This window comes from Acomys russatus, chromosome 14, assembly GCF_903995435.1.
Source record: "Acomys russatus chromosome 14, mAcoRus1.1, whole genome shotgun sequence".
Taxonomy (NCBI): domain Eukaryota; kingdom Metazoa; phylum Chordata; class Mammalia; order Rodentia; family Muridae; genus Acomys; species Acomys russatus.
In genome coordinates this window covers 34,800,478-34,816,602 of record NC_067150.1, presented here as the reverse complement: position 1 = coordinate 34,816,602, position 16,125 = coordinate 34,800,478, and the positions used below count along the sequence as shown (strand labels likewise).

At 46.2% G+C, this 16,125-nt stretch overlaps 1 protein-coding gene across 1 annotated transcript in view; it reads left to right on the top strand.

Annotated features, from left to right (window-relative positions):
* The window catches only part of Pou2f3 (POU class 2 homeobox 3), an 89,940-nt gene that overhangs the window by 18,101 nt on the left and 55,714 nt on the right, over window positions 1-16,125 (top strand). Inside the window, 1 exon segment of the mRNA XM_051156255.1 lies at window positions 15,233-15,267. Coding sequence (XP_051012212.1) covers window positions 15,233-15,267 — 35 coding nt within the window.

Sequence of the window (16,125 nt, the reverse complement as noted above, 5' to 3'; positions counted from 1 at the left end):
TTCTAGAACAGGTGGCCTGGCAGGTCTGACCCGGCAGGTGACCTCAGGTACTGGATGTCCCACCTGCCTGCTCTCAGTCAGTTCCAACAAGGCCCCCAGCAGTGGGGCTCATCCACTCCCCACCCGTGTTCAGGCTAGGAAGAGAATAGAAAAAGTCAAACCTGGGAGCCCAGAAGGGGTACAGAGAGGAGAGGAAACCAGGTGGTTGCTATGACGATGGAGTCCAGCTCATTTGCATAGGGTGATGATTTCCATACTGCAGAGTGAATTTCCATATCCCTGCCTCAAAGCCTGTTGGGATGAGAGGGAGAAGGGAGAGGTCATTTGAAATTCAAATGAAGCTGATTAAGTTTTTTTTTTTTTTTTTTGAGGCGGGAAGCATGGACAAAGGGGTTAAGCTGGCTGGCAAATGTTGGCTCAAGGGCTCAAAGTTATCAAAGGGAGGCTCCCCAATGCTAGCTAACTTCCTGGCAGCCCATCTCCCCAGACGCTGGGGACCTGTCTGGAAGTTATGACTACCTAGCTAGAAGACAGACTAGATCTCTGTCCCTTCCGGTAGCTTGATGATCTTGGAGTTCATGGGTCAGGACCACTGAATGGTGGTTCTAGGTTCTGCTTTGCTTCCTCAGATGGCTTCAGGACTGGCCATGTCTGGTTCTTTATTGTTGGAGAGACAGTCTCTAGTGCATTTGCCCAAGCTGATAAGAGGACAGCTGAGTTCTGGACTCATCTTTCTCACTACCCCGCCTAAACAGGCAATGCCCCTTTTTGAGGCTGCGTTTGTGCCTCAGGTGAAGAGTGGGGAGACTGAAGTCTCTCTAGCCATGGTCAGCTCTGTCCCACTGGGATAGTGCACACACCAGTGTTTTCCAGGCTCTTTGAATGGTGTGAATCCCATAGGAAGGGCTATACTGCTCCCCTAGCCTACTCTGCCCTCAGGGTCATTAGTTAAAGGCTTACTACGTGTTTCTCATTATTTAAAGACTTTCTGCTCATTTTTCTCATCTATAAAATGGGGTTAATAATGGTATGTACCTCATAGAGCTTCTGTGAGGATCAAAGTTTGCTTGTAAAACATTTAAAACAATGCCTGCCAGTTAATAATGTCATTTGTTAGTATTCATCCCTGGAGGACAAATCGTCCCTGCAGTGGATGTGGTGACCTAATAGTCAATCCAGGTGCACTCAGTTAGAGGCATGGACTCTGTTTCCTGGTCAGTCTGGTCTGTGGTCCAGGATGCTGAGGCTAGACCCATGCTCCAGGGACTGCTTAGTGGACACACACACACACACACACACACACTCATGAGGGCTGTGTTGGTCCTAGCTCAAGTATATCTCAGGAAGCAGGGGTAAGGAGAGAGGGATCTGAGGAAAGAGCCCTCTCCCACCTAATGCTAAGAGATGGCAGGGAATCAACAAAACTAAGTGCTATTTAAAATTCTAGAAATTCAGCTGGGTGTGGTAGTGTACACCTTTAATCCCAGCCTTGAGGTCAAGGCCAGCTCAATCTACAAAGCAGAGTCCATGACAGCCAAGGCTACACAGAGAAACCCTGTCTCCAAAAACAAACAAAAGCAGTTTTTTTTTTTTTTAAAGAAAATCTGAAGTTTCACTCCTTTGCTTACTTGAGTAACTGCATACACTCCAAATGAAATTTCACTTGAAGTAATGTTGTATTTGGACAGCCAGTTACTTGCCTCACTTAGTGCTCTTAGTGCCTAGGGTTTAGTGCAAGCCTAGAATTTAGAGTCTATCTCAGAGCTAGCTATATAGCCAAAGCTGGTCTCGAACTCTTGTTGTTTGTTTGTTTTTGTTATTTTGATTTTGGGGTTTTTGTTGTTGTTGTTGTTTGTTTGTTTGTTTGTTTTCATGACAGTGTTTCTCTGTGTAGCCTTGGCTGTCCTGGACTCACTTTGTAGACCGGGCTGGCCTCGAACTCGCAGAGATCCACCTGCCTCTGCCTCCCGAGTGCTGGGATTAAAGGCATGTGCCACCACCGCCCAGCCTGTTTTTGTTATTTGGAGACAAGGTTTATCTGTAGCCTTGGCTGTTCTGGACTCTGGACTTTGTAGATCAGGCTGGCCTCGAACTCGGGAAGACCCACCTGTCTCGAACTCCCTGAATGCTGGGATTAGAGGTGTGTAGCACAGGCTCAGCTGACCTTGAACTCTTGATTCTCTTACCTCTACTGCCAAAGTGCTGGGACTACCAGCATGTGCTGCCCAGCAGGTTTCAGGTTTGACCTCATGAACACACACAGAGGACAGACATCAGGCCTCTCTGATCCCTCTATGGTCTAATAAAAAACAATAGTAATGTGGTCAGTATACTACATTGAGAAGTGCATAGAATAGAGCTCTTATTTCACAGAGCATATTTAACTGCCTTTGAAGGTAGATTTTATTGTTTTTTTTTTTTTCCAGGATCAGGGGACTCTGGAGATTTTGAGAAGCAATATTAGATTGTTGGGTACTACTTCCTTGCATTAGTAAACTGAGATGCTAAACCTTTTGTTTGTTTTGGTGTTGTTTGTTTGTTTGTTTTCAAGACAGGATTTCTCTGTGTTAGCTTTGGCCATCCCGAACTCACAGTAAACCACCTGCCTCTGCTTCCCAAGTGCTGGGATTAAAGGCATGCAGCACCATGCCTGCTGCTAGACCCTTTCTGAGCCCAGGTTGCTCCTTCATCTTGGCCGATTGGGCTCCCTCTATTGATGATTTCAGTAGCAGTGTTTCACCAAGAAAAGATACAGGGTAATGCATGGGAGCTCCAGAAGGATGGAGAAGAAGTTGGGGGGGGGTCATAGTGCAGAGACGAGGGTGAGGTGGATTTTCTTTTCTTTTTTCTTCTTGGTTTTTCGAGATAGGGTTTCTCTGTGTAGCCTTACCTCTGCTTTATAGACCAGGCTGGCCTCTAAATCACAGAGATCTGCTGGCCTCTGTCTCCCCCAGTGCTGAGATTACAGGCACTCCGGAGAGGTGGATTTTCTTTATCAATGAATGACTTGACAGCTTGTGTGGGAAGCTGGGAGGACGCTGTGCTTCCTCCAGCAGAGTGTCGCAAATCTCCTTTGTGCCTGTGGCATCGCCTCAGGCTCTTGACCTTTGTGAGAAAGGGACTGGTGAGTAGTCTTCAGCTTTGCTTTTTTTTTTTTTTTTCTTTTCGAGATAGGGTCTTACAAAGCCCAGGCTGGCCTTGAACTCTCTATGTAGTCAAGGCTGGCCTTGAACATCTGACCTCCAGTCTCTGCCTTCAGAGTGCTAAGATAGTAACTTTGCACCACAACATATGCCCAGCAGGCTTCAGGCTTGATCTTATGAACACCTACACAGAGACCGCATAACACATGGCTCAATGGGCCATGTCTACTGAAGAAGCCTATGAATTCTACTCCAAATGTAAATTATGAAACTCCTGAGTCCACACACTGAGATTCTGGAGGGAACTTGAGAGGTCAACCAGTCCTAAGGTAACGAGCTCCTTTTAGAAGTGCCGCTTCTGACCATCAGTGGTTATTTATTGCGTGGTATCCACTTTAGGAAAAGGATAACGGTGCTAAAATTCATCAGTGAGGTCTGCCCTGGGCACACTGCACATGGCTATGGGCATTCCATCACCATCTGCACTCTGACTGGACCAGGGATTCTCAGGTAGTGGAAAACTGAGCCTCGTACCTCCTAACTCCTAAGACAGTGTTCTTCCCTCAGTTCATCTTGGGTCTCCCTGGGTCTTGGTCCCCTCCTCCCTTGGAGACATTGGGTCCTGCTTTTTAAGCAGCTTCAAAAATTGTCCTTAGTTTCCCACCCCCTCCAGGCATTTCTACCTAAGAAGAAGGTGGTAGGAATGTCTCTAGAAACATTTGTTTTTGTCATTTTATCATTTTTAATTATGTGTATGTCTGTCTCTGTCTGTCCGTCTGTCTCCTTCTGTCTCTTTCTGTCTCTCTGTATCTCTGTGTCTCTCTCTGTCTCTGTCTCTGTGTGTGTGTATACGTGAATGCAGGGCTACTCAGAGGTTGAGGTGTCAGATCCCCCTGGAACTAGAGTCACAGGTGGTTATAAGCTACTTCTTGTGGGTGATGAGAAGTGAACCCCAGTCCTCTAGAAAGGATCAAGAAGTCCTTTTAAGTATTGAGCCATCTCTCCAGCCCCTAGAAACTTTATTTTCATATCAAAGGGAAATTGAAGGCAAGGGTGAGGAACATTTGCAGTAAATTCAATGTAAACCAGTCTTGAAAATAACCCTATAGGCAGTCAATCTCTGTGAGTTCAAGGCAAGCCTGGTCTAAAAAGAGTACAGGACAGCCAAGGCTACACAGAGAGACCCTGTCTTGAAAAAAAAAAAGAAAGAAAGAAAGAAAGAAAATAACCCTACAGCCCATTTACATGTTTTCAGGACAGAATCTTGAAAAGTGAGCCATAATTCCTAGTTTACTGATAGAGGCCCTATTATTAGTATCATCATCATTTTATTATTATTTTGATGTGTGAGTGCATGTGTGTGTCTCAATATAAGTTTTCAGCTTTCATAATTACCAGCTTAAGAAGTACCAGCCAGTTGTCAAATTGTCCTAAAGTGTCATTGGAAGTCCTACGGGGTTATAGTAGGGAGCAGAGCTGCTGAGAACCATTCCGAACTGGGAGAGGCCCAGTCTCCACTGGGTGCTTCTTGCCTTGTTTACCAGGCAGAAGTGAAAAAGCCTGCTGGAACAGTTCTTGGTTTAGGCTTCCACCTCCCTCACCCAGAGAATTGTTCCCCAGGCAAAATCACAGCCCATCGCTGCCAAAGCCATGCAAAGCAGGAGGCCCATCAGTCTGGGTGTCAGCTCATTTGGTTTAGAGGTAGGAGAGCAGGCCTCCTTCAGGGCCCAACTCCTGGTGCTAGGGAGGCCTGCAGCACAGTTCATCAGAGGCCAAGGGCATGAGAGCTGGAAGTAGGAGCTGCCCCAGGACTCACACCTCCTGCATTCTGACCCTTAGGTTTCTTCTCATCTGTAGGGTATTATGACCACCCTGGCTGGCCCCAGGGGAATCTACTTAGAATCCTGGGACTCAAGAACTCAATGTGTCTCTTGCCCTGTTTTGATCACTTATAGTCTTATGCTAGGATGCTGGCTTCTTCTTCAACCCCAGTGCTTTCAACTGTAGCCTCTGCCCTTTTACTCTGTTGAGGGCTTCTTGATAGAGATGAGCTCTTGGGCCAGCAGGTAAGACCAGGGTGATGCTAGAGCTGGGAAGCTAAGCTGAACCTTGGATGAATGCTCAGACATTCTGTGAGTTTGTGCTGGAGAGATGGCTCAGAGGTTAAGAGCACTGGCTGTTCTTCCAGAGGTCTTGAGTTCAATCCCCAGCAACCACATAGTGGCTCAAAACCATCTATAATGAGATCTGGTGCCTTCTTCTGGCCTGAAGGCATACAAGCAGGCAGAACAACAAAAATCCCCAATGGAGTTGTGTTGGTGTGGGAAGTCACAGCACGTTAGGGCTGGAGCCCTGAAGCTTCGGTTTCCCCTTAGGGATCATCCCCAGCACATACTTTAAACCCCCTGTCACTGTGTGTGCAGCGACCATCAGCCAGTCCAGCGGACTTTTGTTGGGGGTACAGACTGTCTCCTGAGCAGGCTGGGTGGTAAATCCACTCACGATCAGCACTCAGTCATGTCTACACATCTCTGGGACTTCAGAGTTCGAAGGGTGCTTCAGGGATGTTTGAGAGCCAGCTTCCGCATCTGTAAAGTGAAATAGTTAGTCAACCTCATCTTCCTTGAAGCTGAAAATCTACCTGGGTAATCCCCTGGGACCCACACAGTTTGCCTCACCCCTTGCTTTCTTTATATAGAGACCTCCCAGCCCAGAGATTCATAATGATTCATAAAAGCTAAAAGAAACTTGCAGAGGTCCCAGAAGGTGGCCCTTCCCTTCCAGTTAAACGTGGATGTCGCCCACTCATTCCTAAGGTCACAAATAGGAGATTCTGGACAAGTTTTGGGAGCCCTCTCTGCCCTGCCCCCCTCTTTCCTCCCTTCACTAATCTTCGTTTGTGTAGAGCAACCTGGAAAGAGGCTGGTGAGCCTTACTGCATCTGAAGAGCCACAGGGAGGCAGAGGGGAAGAAATGGCTCCCATACCTTTTCATCAACTGCATCAAATCCTGGCACTTTATAGAGATGGATAGAATTTTTTAGGTCATTTGACAAATCAGCAGTGTCTGCTTGAGTGTTTCCTGGGCCACAGCAACTACAGGCTCCCCTTTACCCCACGATGACGGCTTCCTCACAAGCCCAGAACCCCCTGCTTCTCTCTCTCTCTCTTTTTTTTTTTTCTTTCAGGTTTTTCAGAGACAGGGTTTCTTTGTGTAACAGCTGTCCTGGACTTACTTTGTACACCAGGCTGGCTCCCAACTCAAAGAGATCCACCTGCCTCTGCCTCTTTGAATGCTGGGATTACAAGGATGTGCAACCAAGTCTGGCCTGTTCCTCTCTTAGAGAGGATCCACCTAAGCTTGCTTCTCTTCCACACCAGACTTTGGAAAGATAGAAAAGATAGCTGATGTTATCATTTGGTGGATACAAATGATACTGCAGCATCTTTTGGATTTTTTTGTTTTTGTTTTGTTTTGGTTTTTTTTGTTTTTTTTTTTTTGGTTTTTCGAGACAGGGTTTCTCTGTGTAGCCTTGGCTGTCCTGGACTCACTTTGTAGACCAGGCTGGCCTCAAACTCACAGCGATCGCCTGCCTCTGCCTCCCGAGTGCTGGGATTAAAGGCATGCGCCACCATGCCCGGCCCTTTTTTTGTTTTTTGTTTTTTGTTGTTGTTGTTGTTTTGTTTTTTGTTTTTGGAGACAGGGTTGCTTTCTGTTATCTTGGCTGTCCTGAACTCACTTTGTAGACCAGACTAGCCTTGAACTCATAGCAATCTGCCTGCCTTTGCCTCTCACTACCTCCCAAGGGCTGGGATTAAACTCCTCACTGTTTTTTTTTTTTTTTAATTTTTACTTTAAAAATTTTTAGTCATATGCACAAGAGATAAATAGAAATTAACTAGAATTACCTCTCTCTCTGCCTCTGTCTGTCTAGTTGTCTGTCTGTCTGTCTGTCTGTCTGTCTGTCTCTCTCTCTCTCTCTCTCTCTCTGTGTGTGTGTGTGTGTGTGTGTGTGTGTGTGTGTGTGTTTGAAATGGTCTCATGTAGATCAAAGCTGGTCTCAGCTGAGGATGGTCTTAAATTCCTGATCCTCTACAAAGTGAGTCTAGGACACCCAAGGCTACACAGAAAAATCTTGTCTCAAACAAACAAACTTAGGTCATTAGGCTTACAGATACACACCACTGCTCCAGCCCTTTCCATGGTTCTGGGGTTGAACTCGGGTTGTCACTCTTGCGTGGCTTCTGATTTTGCTGAACCCCTCTTTCCCTGCTGGCTGTCCTAGAATTCACTCTGTAGACTAGGTTGACCTTGAACTCAGAGATCTGCCTGCCTCCTGAGTGCTGGGAATTAAAGACATGTGCCACTGGCTTCCTGAGCCCATTTTTACAAACATTACCAAGCAAAGTATGGTCCTAGTGAAACACAGAGCCCAGAGCGGTAACCACTCAGGAACATTGCAGCTTACATAGCTCTTAGCCTGAACAACTGACTTTTTAACATGTAAAAAAGCCTCCCAATCGTCAAGATGGAAGCAGTGGTTTGTCACACAGCTTTGAACCAGGCTTGGTGACCCATACCTGTCATACCAGCATTTGAGGGCAGAGGCAGGAGGATTGCCATAAATTTGGGGCCAGCTTCATCTGCATACTCTTTATTTCCTATACTTGAGCTTCCGTCTACATCCTAACGATGCTTGTATTAGACTTATTGATGTGTTGCTAGAGAGGTCCTGACTGTAGCAGGTGACCTTTGTAAAACTCTGCTTGATCAGATTCTGATTATAACCCATATCCCAGGTGGACATATCAAGGAAAAAAAAAAAAAATCCAGCCAAGATGTCTGGAGAGAGAAAACTGGGATGTCACGCAGTGGGAGGGTACTTTTCCTAGCATTATGCCACATTGCTTCAGCCACTTGTTTCTGACTTGTTTGATTTAGCTTTATTTACATTTGTAATATTTTTTATTGTGTATCCTTTCAAAAAACACAAAAAGCCGAGGCCAATACAATCAACCCTCAGCTGTGTCCAATGCCCGCTATTCCTGTCACAGGAGTATTTCCTTGTAAAGTACAGGCATAACTCTCAGCTCTGAGTGAGGGAGTGCGTGCGTCTCTAAAACACCATTTCCCTCTTTAAGCACAGTTACCATTGTCACACTTAACAGAACTAATCCCTCATTGGAATTCTCTTGGCAGTTTTGATGGTCAAGTATCTTAAACTATGCCACTTGAGTTTTTAATTGCCAGGTGTATCAGCTGTGATTACCACTATTAGCATTGTTGACAATTGTAAAAGTGGGGTATATCTGCAATTTGACTGCTTTCTCCTACTACCTACCATGAATAGAAAAGCAGATTTCAGTTTGTTCGTTAAAACATATTTTTTTCCTTTTCATTTTGTTTTTTTGAGACAAAGTTTCCCTGTGTAGCCTTGGCTGTCCTGGACTCACTTTGTAGACCATATTGGCCTCGAACTCATAGCGATCTGCCTGCCTCTGCCTCCCTGAGTGCTGGAATTACAGGAACAATTTTCTACTAGGAACAAACCTTTGGTTTACTAATTTTAAAAATGATTGATTGATAACTGATGTGTATGGGGGTGGGGGCGCCTCACATCCCATATCGTGTGTCCCTGCATGATTTTAGGACACAGGAAGACAATTTTCTGAGCTAGTTCTCACCTTTTATCGTGTTGAGGCAGTCTCTATTGTTTCTGTCTCTGTACTTCCATACTGCAGGGTAGCTGGCTCCCAAACCTACTGCCAGTTCTTCAGTCTCCACCTCCCATCTCTCTGGGAATGCTGAGACTGCAGATGCTTGCCACCGTCACATCTGGCTTTTTAGGTTTAAGGAGTTGAACTCAGTTTGTCAGGCTTAAACGGCAAATGCCATTACTCACTTAGCCATCTCCCCAGGCCTGGAGAGAGAGAGAGAGAGAGAGAGAGAGAGAGAGAGAGAGAGAGGGAGAAGAAGAAGAAGAAGAAGAAGAAGAAGAAGAAGAAGAAGAAGAGGAAGAAGAAGAAGAGGAAGAAGAAGAGGAGGAGGAGGAGAGAGGAGAGAGATTATAAACTGGGGTGAGGTAGTGTATGCCTTTAATCGCAGCACTTGGGAGACAGAGGCAGAGGCAGGCCTGTGAGTTTGAGACCAGCCTGGTCTACAAAGTGAGTCCAGGACAGCCAAAGCTACACAGAGAAAGAAAGCCTGTCTTGAAAAGAAAAAAAAAAAAAAAAAAAAAAAAAAAAAATCCCATTGAAACCATTTCTAAATATATAGTTCAATCTCCCCATCTTTGAGTTACATCATTAATTGTTTAAAGCTGTGAAAATGCATACACTGTCTTCCATTTACTATTAGTCTTGTTTGTTTTGGCTTTCTATTAGAGCCTACCAAAATGTTTCGTAATGCCAATGCTGTCACCTACTTTTTGTATTGTCTTCTGTTTGACTTACTTCCAAATTCAGTTGGCATCCACCCTGTTTACTTGCCTAAGCTATTTATTAAACTCTAATGGTCACTTCCGTTGTATCAAACACTGTTTGGGCAAGAATTTTATTGCATGGGAAACAAAATTCTTGTCTTCACTTGTTCTCTGAAGCTATGTGACCTTGCAAAGGGTCTCTCTCTCTCTCTCTCTCTCTCTCTCTCTCTCTCTCTCTCTCTCTCTCTCATTTTGTTTATTCGAGACAGGGTTTCTCTGTGCAGCCCTGGCTATCCTGGGCTCACTTTTGTAGACCAGGCTGGCCTGGATCTTACAGAGATCTGCCTGCCTCTGCTTCCCAAGTGCAGGGATTAAAAGCTTGTGACACCATGACCATGCCCAGTACAGTTTTCTCCTTTGATACTAGACTTCAATGTAGACTAGAAAAGGAAAGTTCCTGGCCCCCATGTGCTTTGTCCTGTTTTTCTGCAAGTGACAGAAGAAGCTGGAGCTTAGAAATGGAAATGGTGCGTCCATATATGCATGTGTGCATACATGCATGTGGGGGGGGGCTGGGGGCTGGGGTCCAAGTGGCTGCAGCTGTGGTAATGCTCTGAGAGTCTCTCTTTGGTAGTTTTAGCACCAGTCTCAGTAACACAGGTTAGAGACAGTCACTCAACACATGGCACTTGGCAGGTTTTGTGTTAGGCACTGAAGGTCTAGACCTGAAGATGATAATAAACCTGGACTCCAGGAACCAATGCCTTAATGAGGGAAACTAAAGCACAAACCATTGGCTCTAAAAACCAGGTACAGGCAGGCATGGTGTTACATACCTGCCATCCTAGCACACAGGAGACTCCAGTACCAGGCTCATGTGTTTAAAGGCAGCCTGACTGACTCTGTAGTAGGACCCTTTAGTAGAGTGTTCGCCTGGCACGTGTGAAGCCTTGGGTTTTATCCCCAGCACAGCACAAACCAGGCAAGGTGGCATGCACCTGTGATCCTCCCAGGAGGTAGAGGCAGGAAGACAAGTTCAAGATCAACTAACTTCAGCTATACCTGAGGCCCAGCCCCCCCCCCAAAACAAACAAACAAGCAAGCAAGTAAATTAAAATGAACAGCATAACATGCTCCATAAGAAATGTAAGGGAGCAGGGCAGTAGTGGCGCACGCCTTTACTCCCAGCACTCAGGAGGTAGAGGCAGGCGGATCGCTGTGAGTTAGAGGCCAGTCTGGTCTACAAAGTTAGTCCAGGATAGCCAAGGCTACACAGAGAAACCCTGCCTCAAAAAATTAAAAGAAAGAAAGAAAGAAAGAAAGAAAGAAAGAAAGAAAGAAAGGCAAGGAATTGCAGGAGGAGAAATCGCACACCTCACTGAGGATGTGACGCTTGATTGGGTCCTGAAGGATAATCAGGTATTTTCTAGGTAAAGAAGGGTGTCCCCAGCCAGCATGCGTAAAGTCTGACACAGTGCTACCCGTGGGGACATAGCCCAGGACAGAGCATCACTTCCCTTTGTGTCCCTTGGAAGGAGGAGATGCTACATGCCCTCGTTTAACGTTGAGAAGCTGAAGGCTCATTCATGTTTTGACCAAGAAGTTCGCACAGCTTGGGGCCTGGACCACAGCCGCTTGATGAAAGGCTGGGATTCCTTCTAAGTATGCCTTGCTGTGGCCCATACCTGAATGGATGGGATGGGCAGCATCCCAGGGACATTCTGGTGACTGTACTTAACACATCACTATGGCCTCCTCCCTTCTCTGTGAAAGGGAGCCAGGAATAACCAACCCATCAGTCATCCTAATCTGGGAGCACTGGGGCAGCAGCTGAGCTTCAGTGAGCCAGAGTCACTGGCTCAAGTTCCCAGCCGCCACTTCCCAGGCCTTCCTGGAAGCTGGGAGGGGAGAATAGCCAGGGCGAGCAAGCCCAGGGGACTCTGGGAGGGAAACTGGGTCTTGTGCAGGAGCAAAGGGAAGGGTGAAGGAGCTTCCTCATCCAGATCAGGAGAGGTGGGCACCTCATGCCCCCGCCCCCATAAGCTGCAGCATCTTGTTTCAGCCTGCATCTCCACTTGCTCCCAGCACCTTCTCCCAGACTGGAAGCCCTGTCTCTGAAACACATGCTTCCCTGCTTTGTAGGGGGGTCAGACTAAGAACAGGAAGCCAAGTAGTACTTACTCTGAGCCACTGAGCTCTTACTAAGTGCCTACAGGCTTAGCTACATCTTCTTCTATCCTGGACCATCCAGAGTCTTGTTTTGTTTTGCTTTTTGGTTTTTTGAGACAGGCTTTCTCTGTTTAGCCTTGGCTGTCCTGGACTCACTTTTCAGACCAGGCTGGCCTTGAACTCACAGCGATCCACTTGCCTCTGCCTCCTGAATGCTGGGATTAAAAGCATGTGTCACCACCGCCCAGAGTCTTAAGGGAGCCAGCCCCAGACCTCCAGATTAGCCATTCAGTCAGCCCTGGAGATCAGGGGAGCCAGACAGAAATCATAGCATAAGGCCAAAGACATTTGCTGCTTCACCAATGATAATCTATGCCCAGATTTGTGCCTGGCACCTGTACTGTGTTTAGTAAATATTTGTCAGGCTGACAACGTTTTGTTTTGTTTTGCCAACTCCTTATTTGTATGCATGTGTAGGTGCACCTGAGGGGATCTAACTCTGGGCATTGGTCGGTGTTGGCAGCTGGTACCTCATCTAGTGAGCTGCCTCATCACCTCTCTTTTCATCACCCTTCTCTTCCTCTTCTTTCTCCTGTTCTTTTTTTTTTTTTTTTTTTTTAATGTATGTGGAACCAGGCACGGTGGCACATGCTTTTAATTCCAGCACTCAGGGAGGCAGAGACAGACAGATATCTGTGAATTCGAGGCCAGCCGCAAAGCGAGTCTAGGACAGCCAAGGGTACACAGGGAAACCCTGTCCCAAGAGGATAAAAAAACAAAACCCAAACCTTTATGTGTATGAATATATACCACATGAGTGCCTAGGGCAGTGGTCCTCAACCTTCCTAATGCTAAGACCCTCATGTTGTGGTGACCCCCGCCCCCATCATAAAATTATTTTGTTGCTATTTCATGACTATTTTTGAAACTGTTATTAATCATAATGTAAATACCAAAATACCTCTGTTTCCCAATGGTCTTAGACAACCCCTGCCAAAGGATCATTTGCCTGCCCCAAAAGGGTCTAGACCCACAGGATGAAAACCTTTGACCTATGGGTTAATATGATTGTGAGCCAGTGTGGGTGCCAGGAATAGAACCCTGGTCCTTTATAAAAGGAGCAATTGCTCTTACTCTCTGAGCCATCTCTCCAGCCCTGCCTTTTGCCAAATCTAAAACAAAACTCTTTAGGCCGACTTTAAAACGTGACTAAAGGATGTTTTTGTTTGTTTGTTTTGTTTTTGAGACAGGGTTTCTCTGTGTAGCCTTTACTGTCCTGGAGTTGCTTTGTAGACCAGGCTGGCCTCAAACTCACATCGATCTGCCTACCTCTGCCTCCTGGGTGCTGGGATTAAAGGCATGTGACACCATCGCCCCACGGATTTTTTTTTTTTTTTAAACAAAAGTAATTTTCTCTTTTAGTCTACACCCACAAGCACAGTGGCTAGTGTGCGGCCCTTCTGAATTTAGCTGCCCTGTGTATGTCTGTACGGTTCTAGCTGCTCTTAGCATATCTTCTGCTACTACAGGCTACCTTGTACCTCACCCTATGCCTCCCTCTCTGAAACCCAAGTAAAGAAATAACCTGTCCTGCTCACCCAGGAACCCTCAGAGATGGCTGACAAATGTGCTGGAAGGCGCTGCCCTCCCGGCTGAGGGGAGGTCATTTAGATCCCATCCAGCCATGTCTTAGGCCTTTCTCAAGCCTCCAATTTGTGTTAAGTTCTCAAGAAACTCACAGAAAACTGTGTGTGTCTCATGGCCAGCAGCAAGGGTTATACGTTTGTTCCCAGTGGGGGGAGAGACTGAAGCTGTGCAAGGTAGCGGTGTGATGAGGGTGCAGGTGGACCTGTCTGAAGTTTCTGTGTGAACAGAACTCAGGGTGCCTGGGAGGAAGGGGTGAAATCCCAGAAGACAAAGCAGAAAAGGAGCAGAAGGGAGGCAAATGAGAGTTGATAGACGCAATGCTTAGCTGTGGCAAAAGTTCTGAGTTCATTCACCCATGAACTTGTTGATTTAACCAGTGTCTCGAGATTCCATTGTACTCTAAGTCCTGTGGCAAGTTATAAGTGAACAGTGGCTTTTGTTTTGGTTTGGTTTTTGGTTTTATTGTTTGTTTGTTTTGGTTGGTTTGTTTTGGTTTTTTGAGACAGGGTTTCCTCTATGTAGCCTAGGCTGTCCTGGACTCACTTTGTAGACCAGGCTGGCATCGAACTCACAGAGATCTGACTTCTTCTGCCTCCTAAGTGCTGGGATTAAAGGCGTGCACCACCACCACCCAGCTGTTTGGTTTTTTAAAAAAAATAATTTATTTTCTTTATTTGATGTACATTGGTCTTTTGCCTGCATTTGTGAAAGAGTTGAATCCCCAGGAGTTGGGGTTAGAGACAGTTGTGAGCTGCCATGTGGGTCCTGGGAATTGAACTGGGACCTCTGGAAGACCAGTCAGTGCTCTTATCCACTGAGCCATCTCTCCAGCCTGAACAGTGGTTTTAAAAAGGTTTTATTACATTTAATTATTCCCAGGTTTGTTGGTGTGCTACTGTGGGCACTTTGTGGAGGCCAGGGAACAATTTATTTTTAAGATTATTTCTATTTGTGTGTCTATGTAGCAGTGTGGTATGTGTTGTGTAAGTGTGTACGTGTATGTATATGTGAGTTTGTGTGTCTCAAAAGAGAGGGGAGAGGGTAAAAATCACCCCAGATATTAATTATGGCTATGTCTCTACGGAGCAACGTTCTTGTTAATTTAGGCTTCTTTGCACCTAGCAGCTTTTTTATTCAGCACGTATTTACTTTTTCAGTGTAATATTTGTCTAGAAAGAAAAAGGCTGGGTGTGGTGGTACACAGTTGTAATCCCAGTGCTTAGGGGGTGAAGGTAGGAGGATCAGAAGTTCAAAGGTATCCTCAGGAAAGAGACCAACCTGGCTTATACTTGACCACCGTGTTTCAGTTTTGGTGTTTTGAGACCCTTGAGTACCGGGATTAAAGGAATGTGCCACCACACCCAGCCACATTTGACCATCTTAAAATAGCAAAAACAATGAAAGGAAACAAGGTGAACTAAACAAGAAAAACTGGGAGGGGTGGAGTATAGGGGGGAGCAGTTGGAGGGATAAGACAGATACCTAGATATCAGACAGGATTTAGGGATTATGATGCCCAGAGGGCAGGCTGTAGGGAGTCTCAGCTGGCCCCCTCTTGCTGATCAGTGCAAAGCAAACACCTGAGGGGTGCACTTAGACTTTCTGTGATAGAACAGGCACTCTGGGTCTTCCTGTGTGACCTTGGGTAGGTCAGCCTGCCCTCCAAGGTGACCCTTTCCTGGCTGCTCGGTCCTCTGGAGGAGACTTTCCTCCTTAAGTCTGTAGAAAATAAGATGAACAGGAAGATTCTGGGTATAGGGGAAGTCAGCTCTTCTCAGCATCCTTTTTCCTTCTGTTACCCTCTTCTGTTACACTGGGGACTGATACATTTGTATCTGTTATCTTTTTCCAGGAAATGATCGAAATGGCCTAGATTTCAACAGACAGGTAAGAACCTGGTTCAGAAGACCTTTCTCCGGTAAATTCTGGCGTTGTCAGACAAACATTATACTGTTGGCACTTATTCTCAGTCACTAGCCACCACCACAATCCAGAGCTGGGGTCTCACTTCTAGAGAGCTCTGATCAGCTAGCCAGGCAGCTTTTGGATGAATCACATTGTGTCCGTAGCTGGCTTAACTACCTGCGGAGCTTCCCTAGGTGTGAACTAAGCCTCAGTGGCTCTGTGAAGTGGACCATCTGATCGTGGAGAGGAATTTACGGAGCCCCAAGGGACAAAGTGGCTGTTCTCCCATAAGGAGCTCTTGATTGAAAGCAAGATGAGCCGGGCGTGGTGGCGCATGACTTTAATCCCAGCACTCAGGAGGCAGAGGCAGGCAGATCGCTGTGAGTTCGAGGCCAGCCTGGTCTACAAAGTGAGTCCAGGACAGCCAAGGCTACACAGAGAAACCCTGTCTCGAAAAACTAAAAAAAGAAAAAGAAAAAGAAAGAAAGTTGAAGTCGGGCGTGGTGGTGCACACCTTTAATCCCAGCACTGGGGAGGCAGAGGCAGGCGGATCACTGTGAGTTCGAGGCCAGCCTGGTCTACAAAGCAAGTCTAGGATGGCCAAGGCTACACAGAGAAACCTTGTGTCAAAAAACAAAACAAAAACCAAAAAAAAAAAAAAAAAAAAAGAAAGAAAGAAAGAAAGAAAGTTGATAGAGAACTGGGCAAGGGAAAAAGAATCATTCAGATGGGGGTACTAGGGGGCTGGGGAAGCAGCTCAGGGGTAGTGGGTATGCCTAGTGTGCAGGAAGCCTTTGGTTCCATCCACAGTACCATGGGGACCGGGCATGGTGGTGCAAG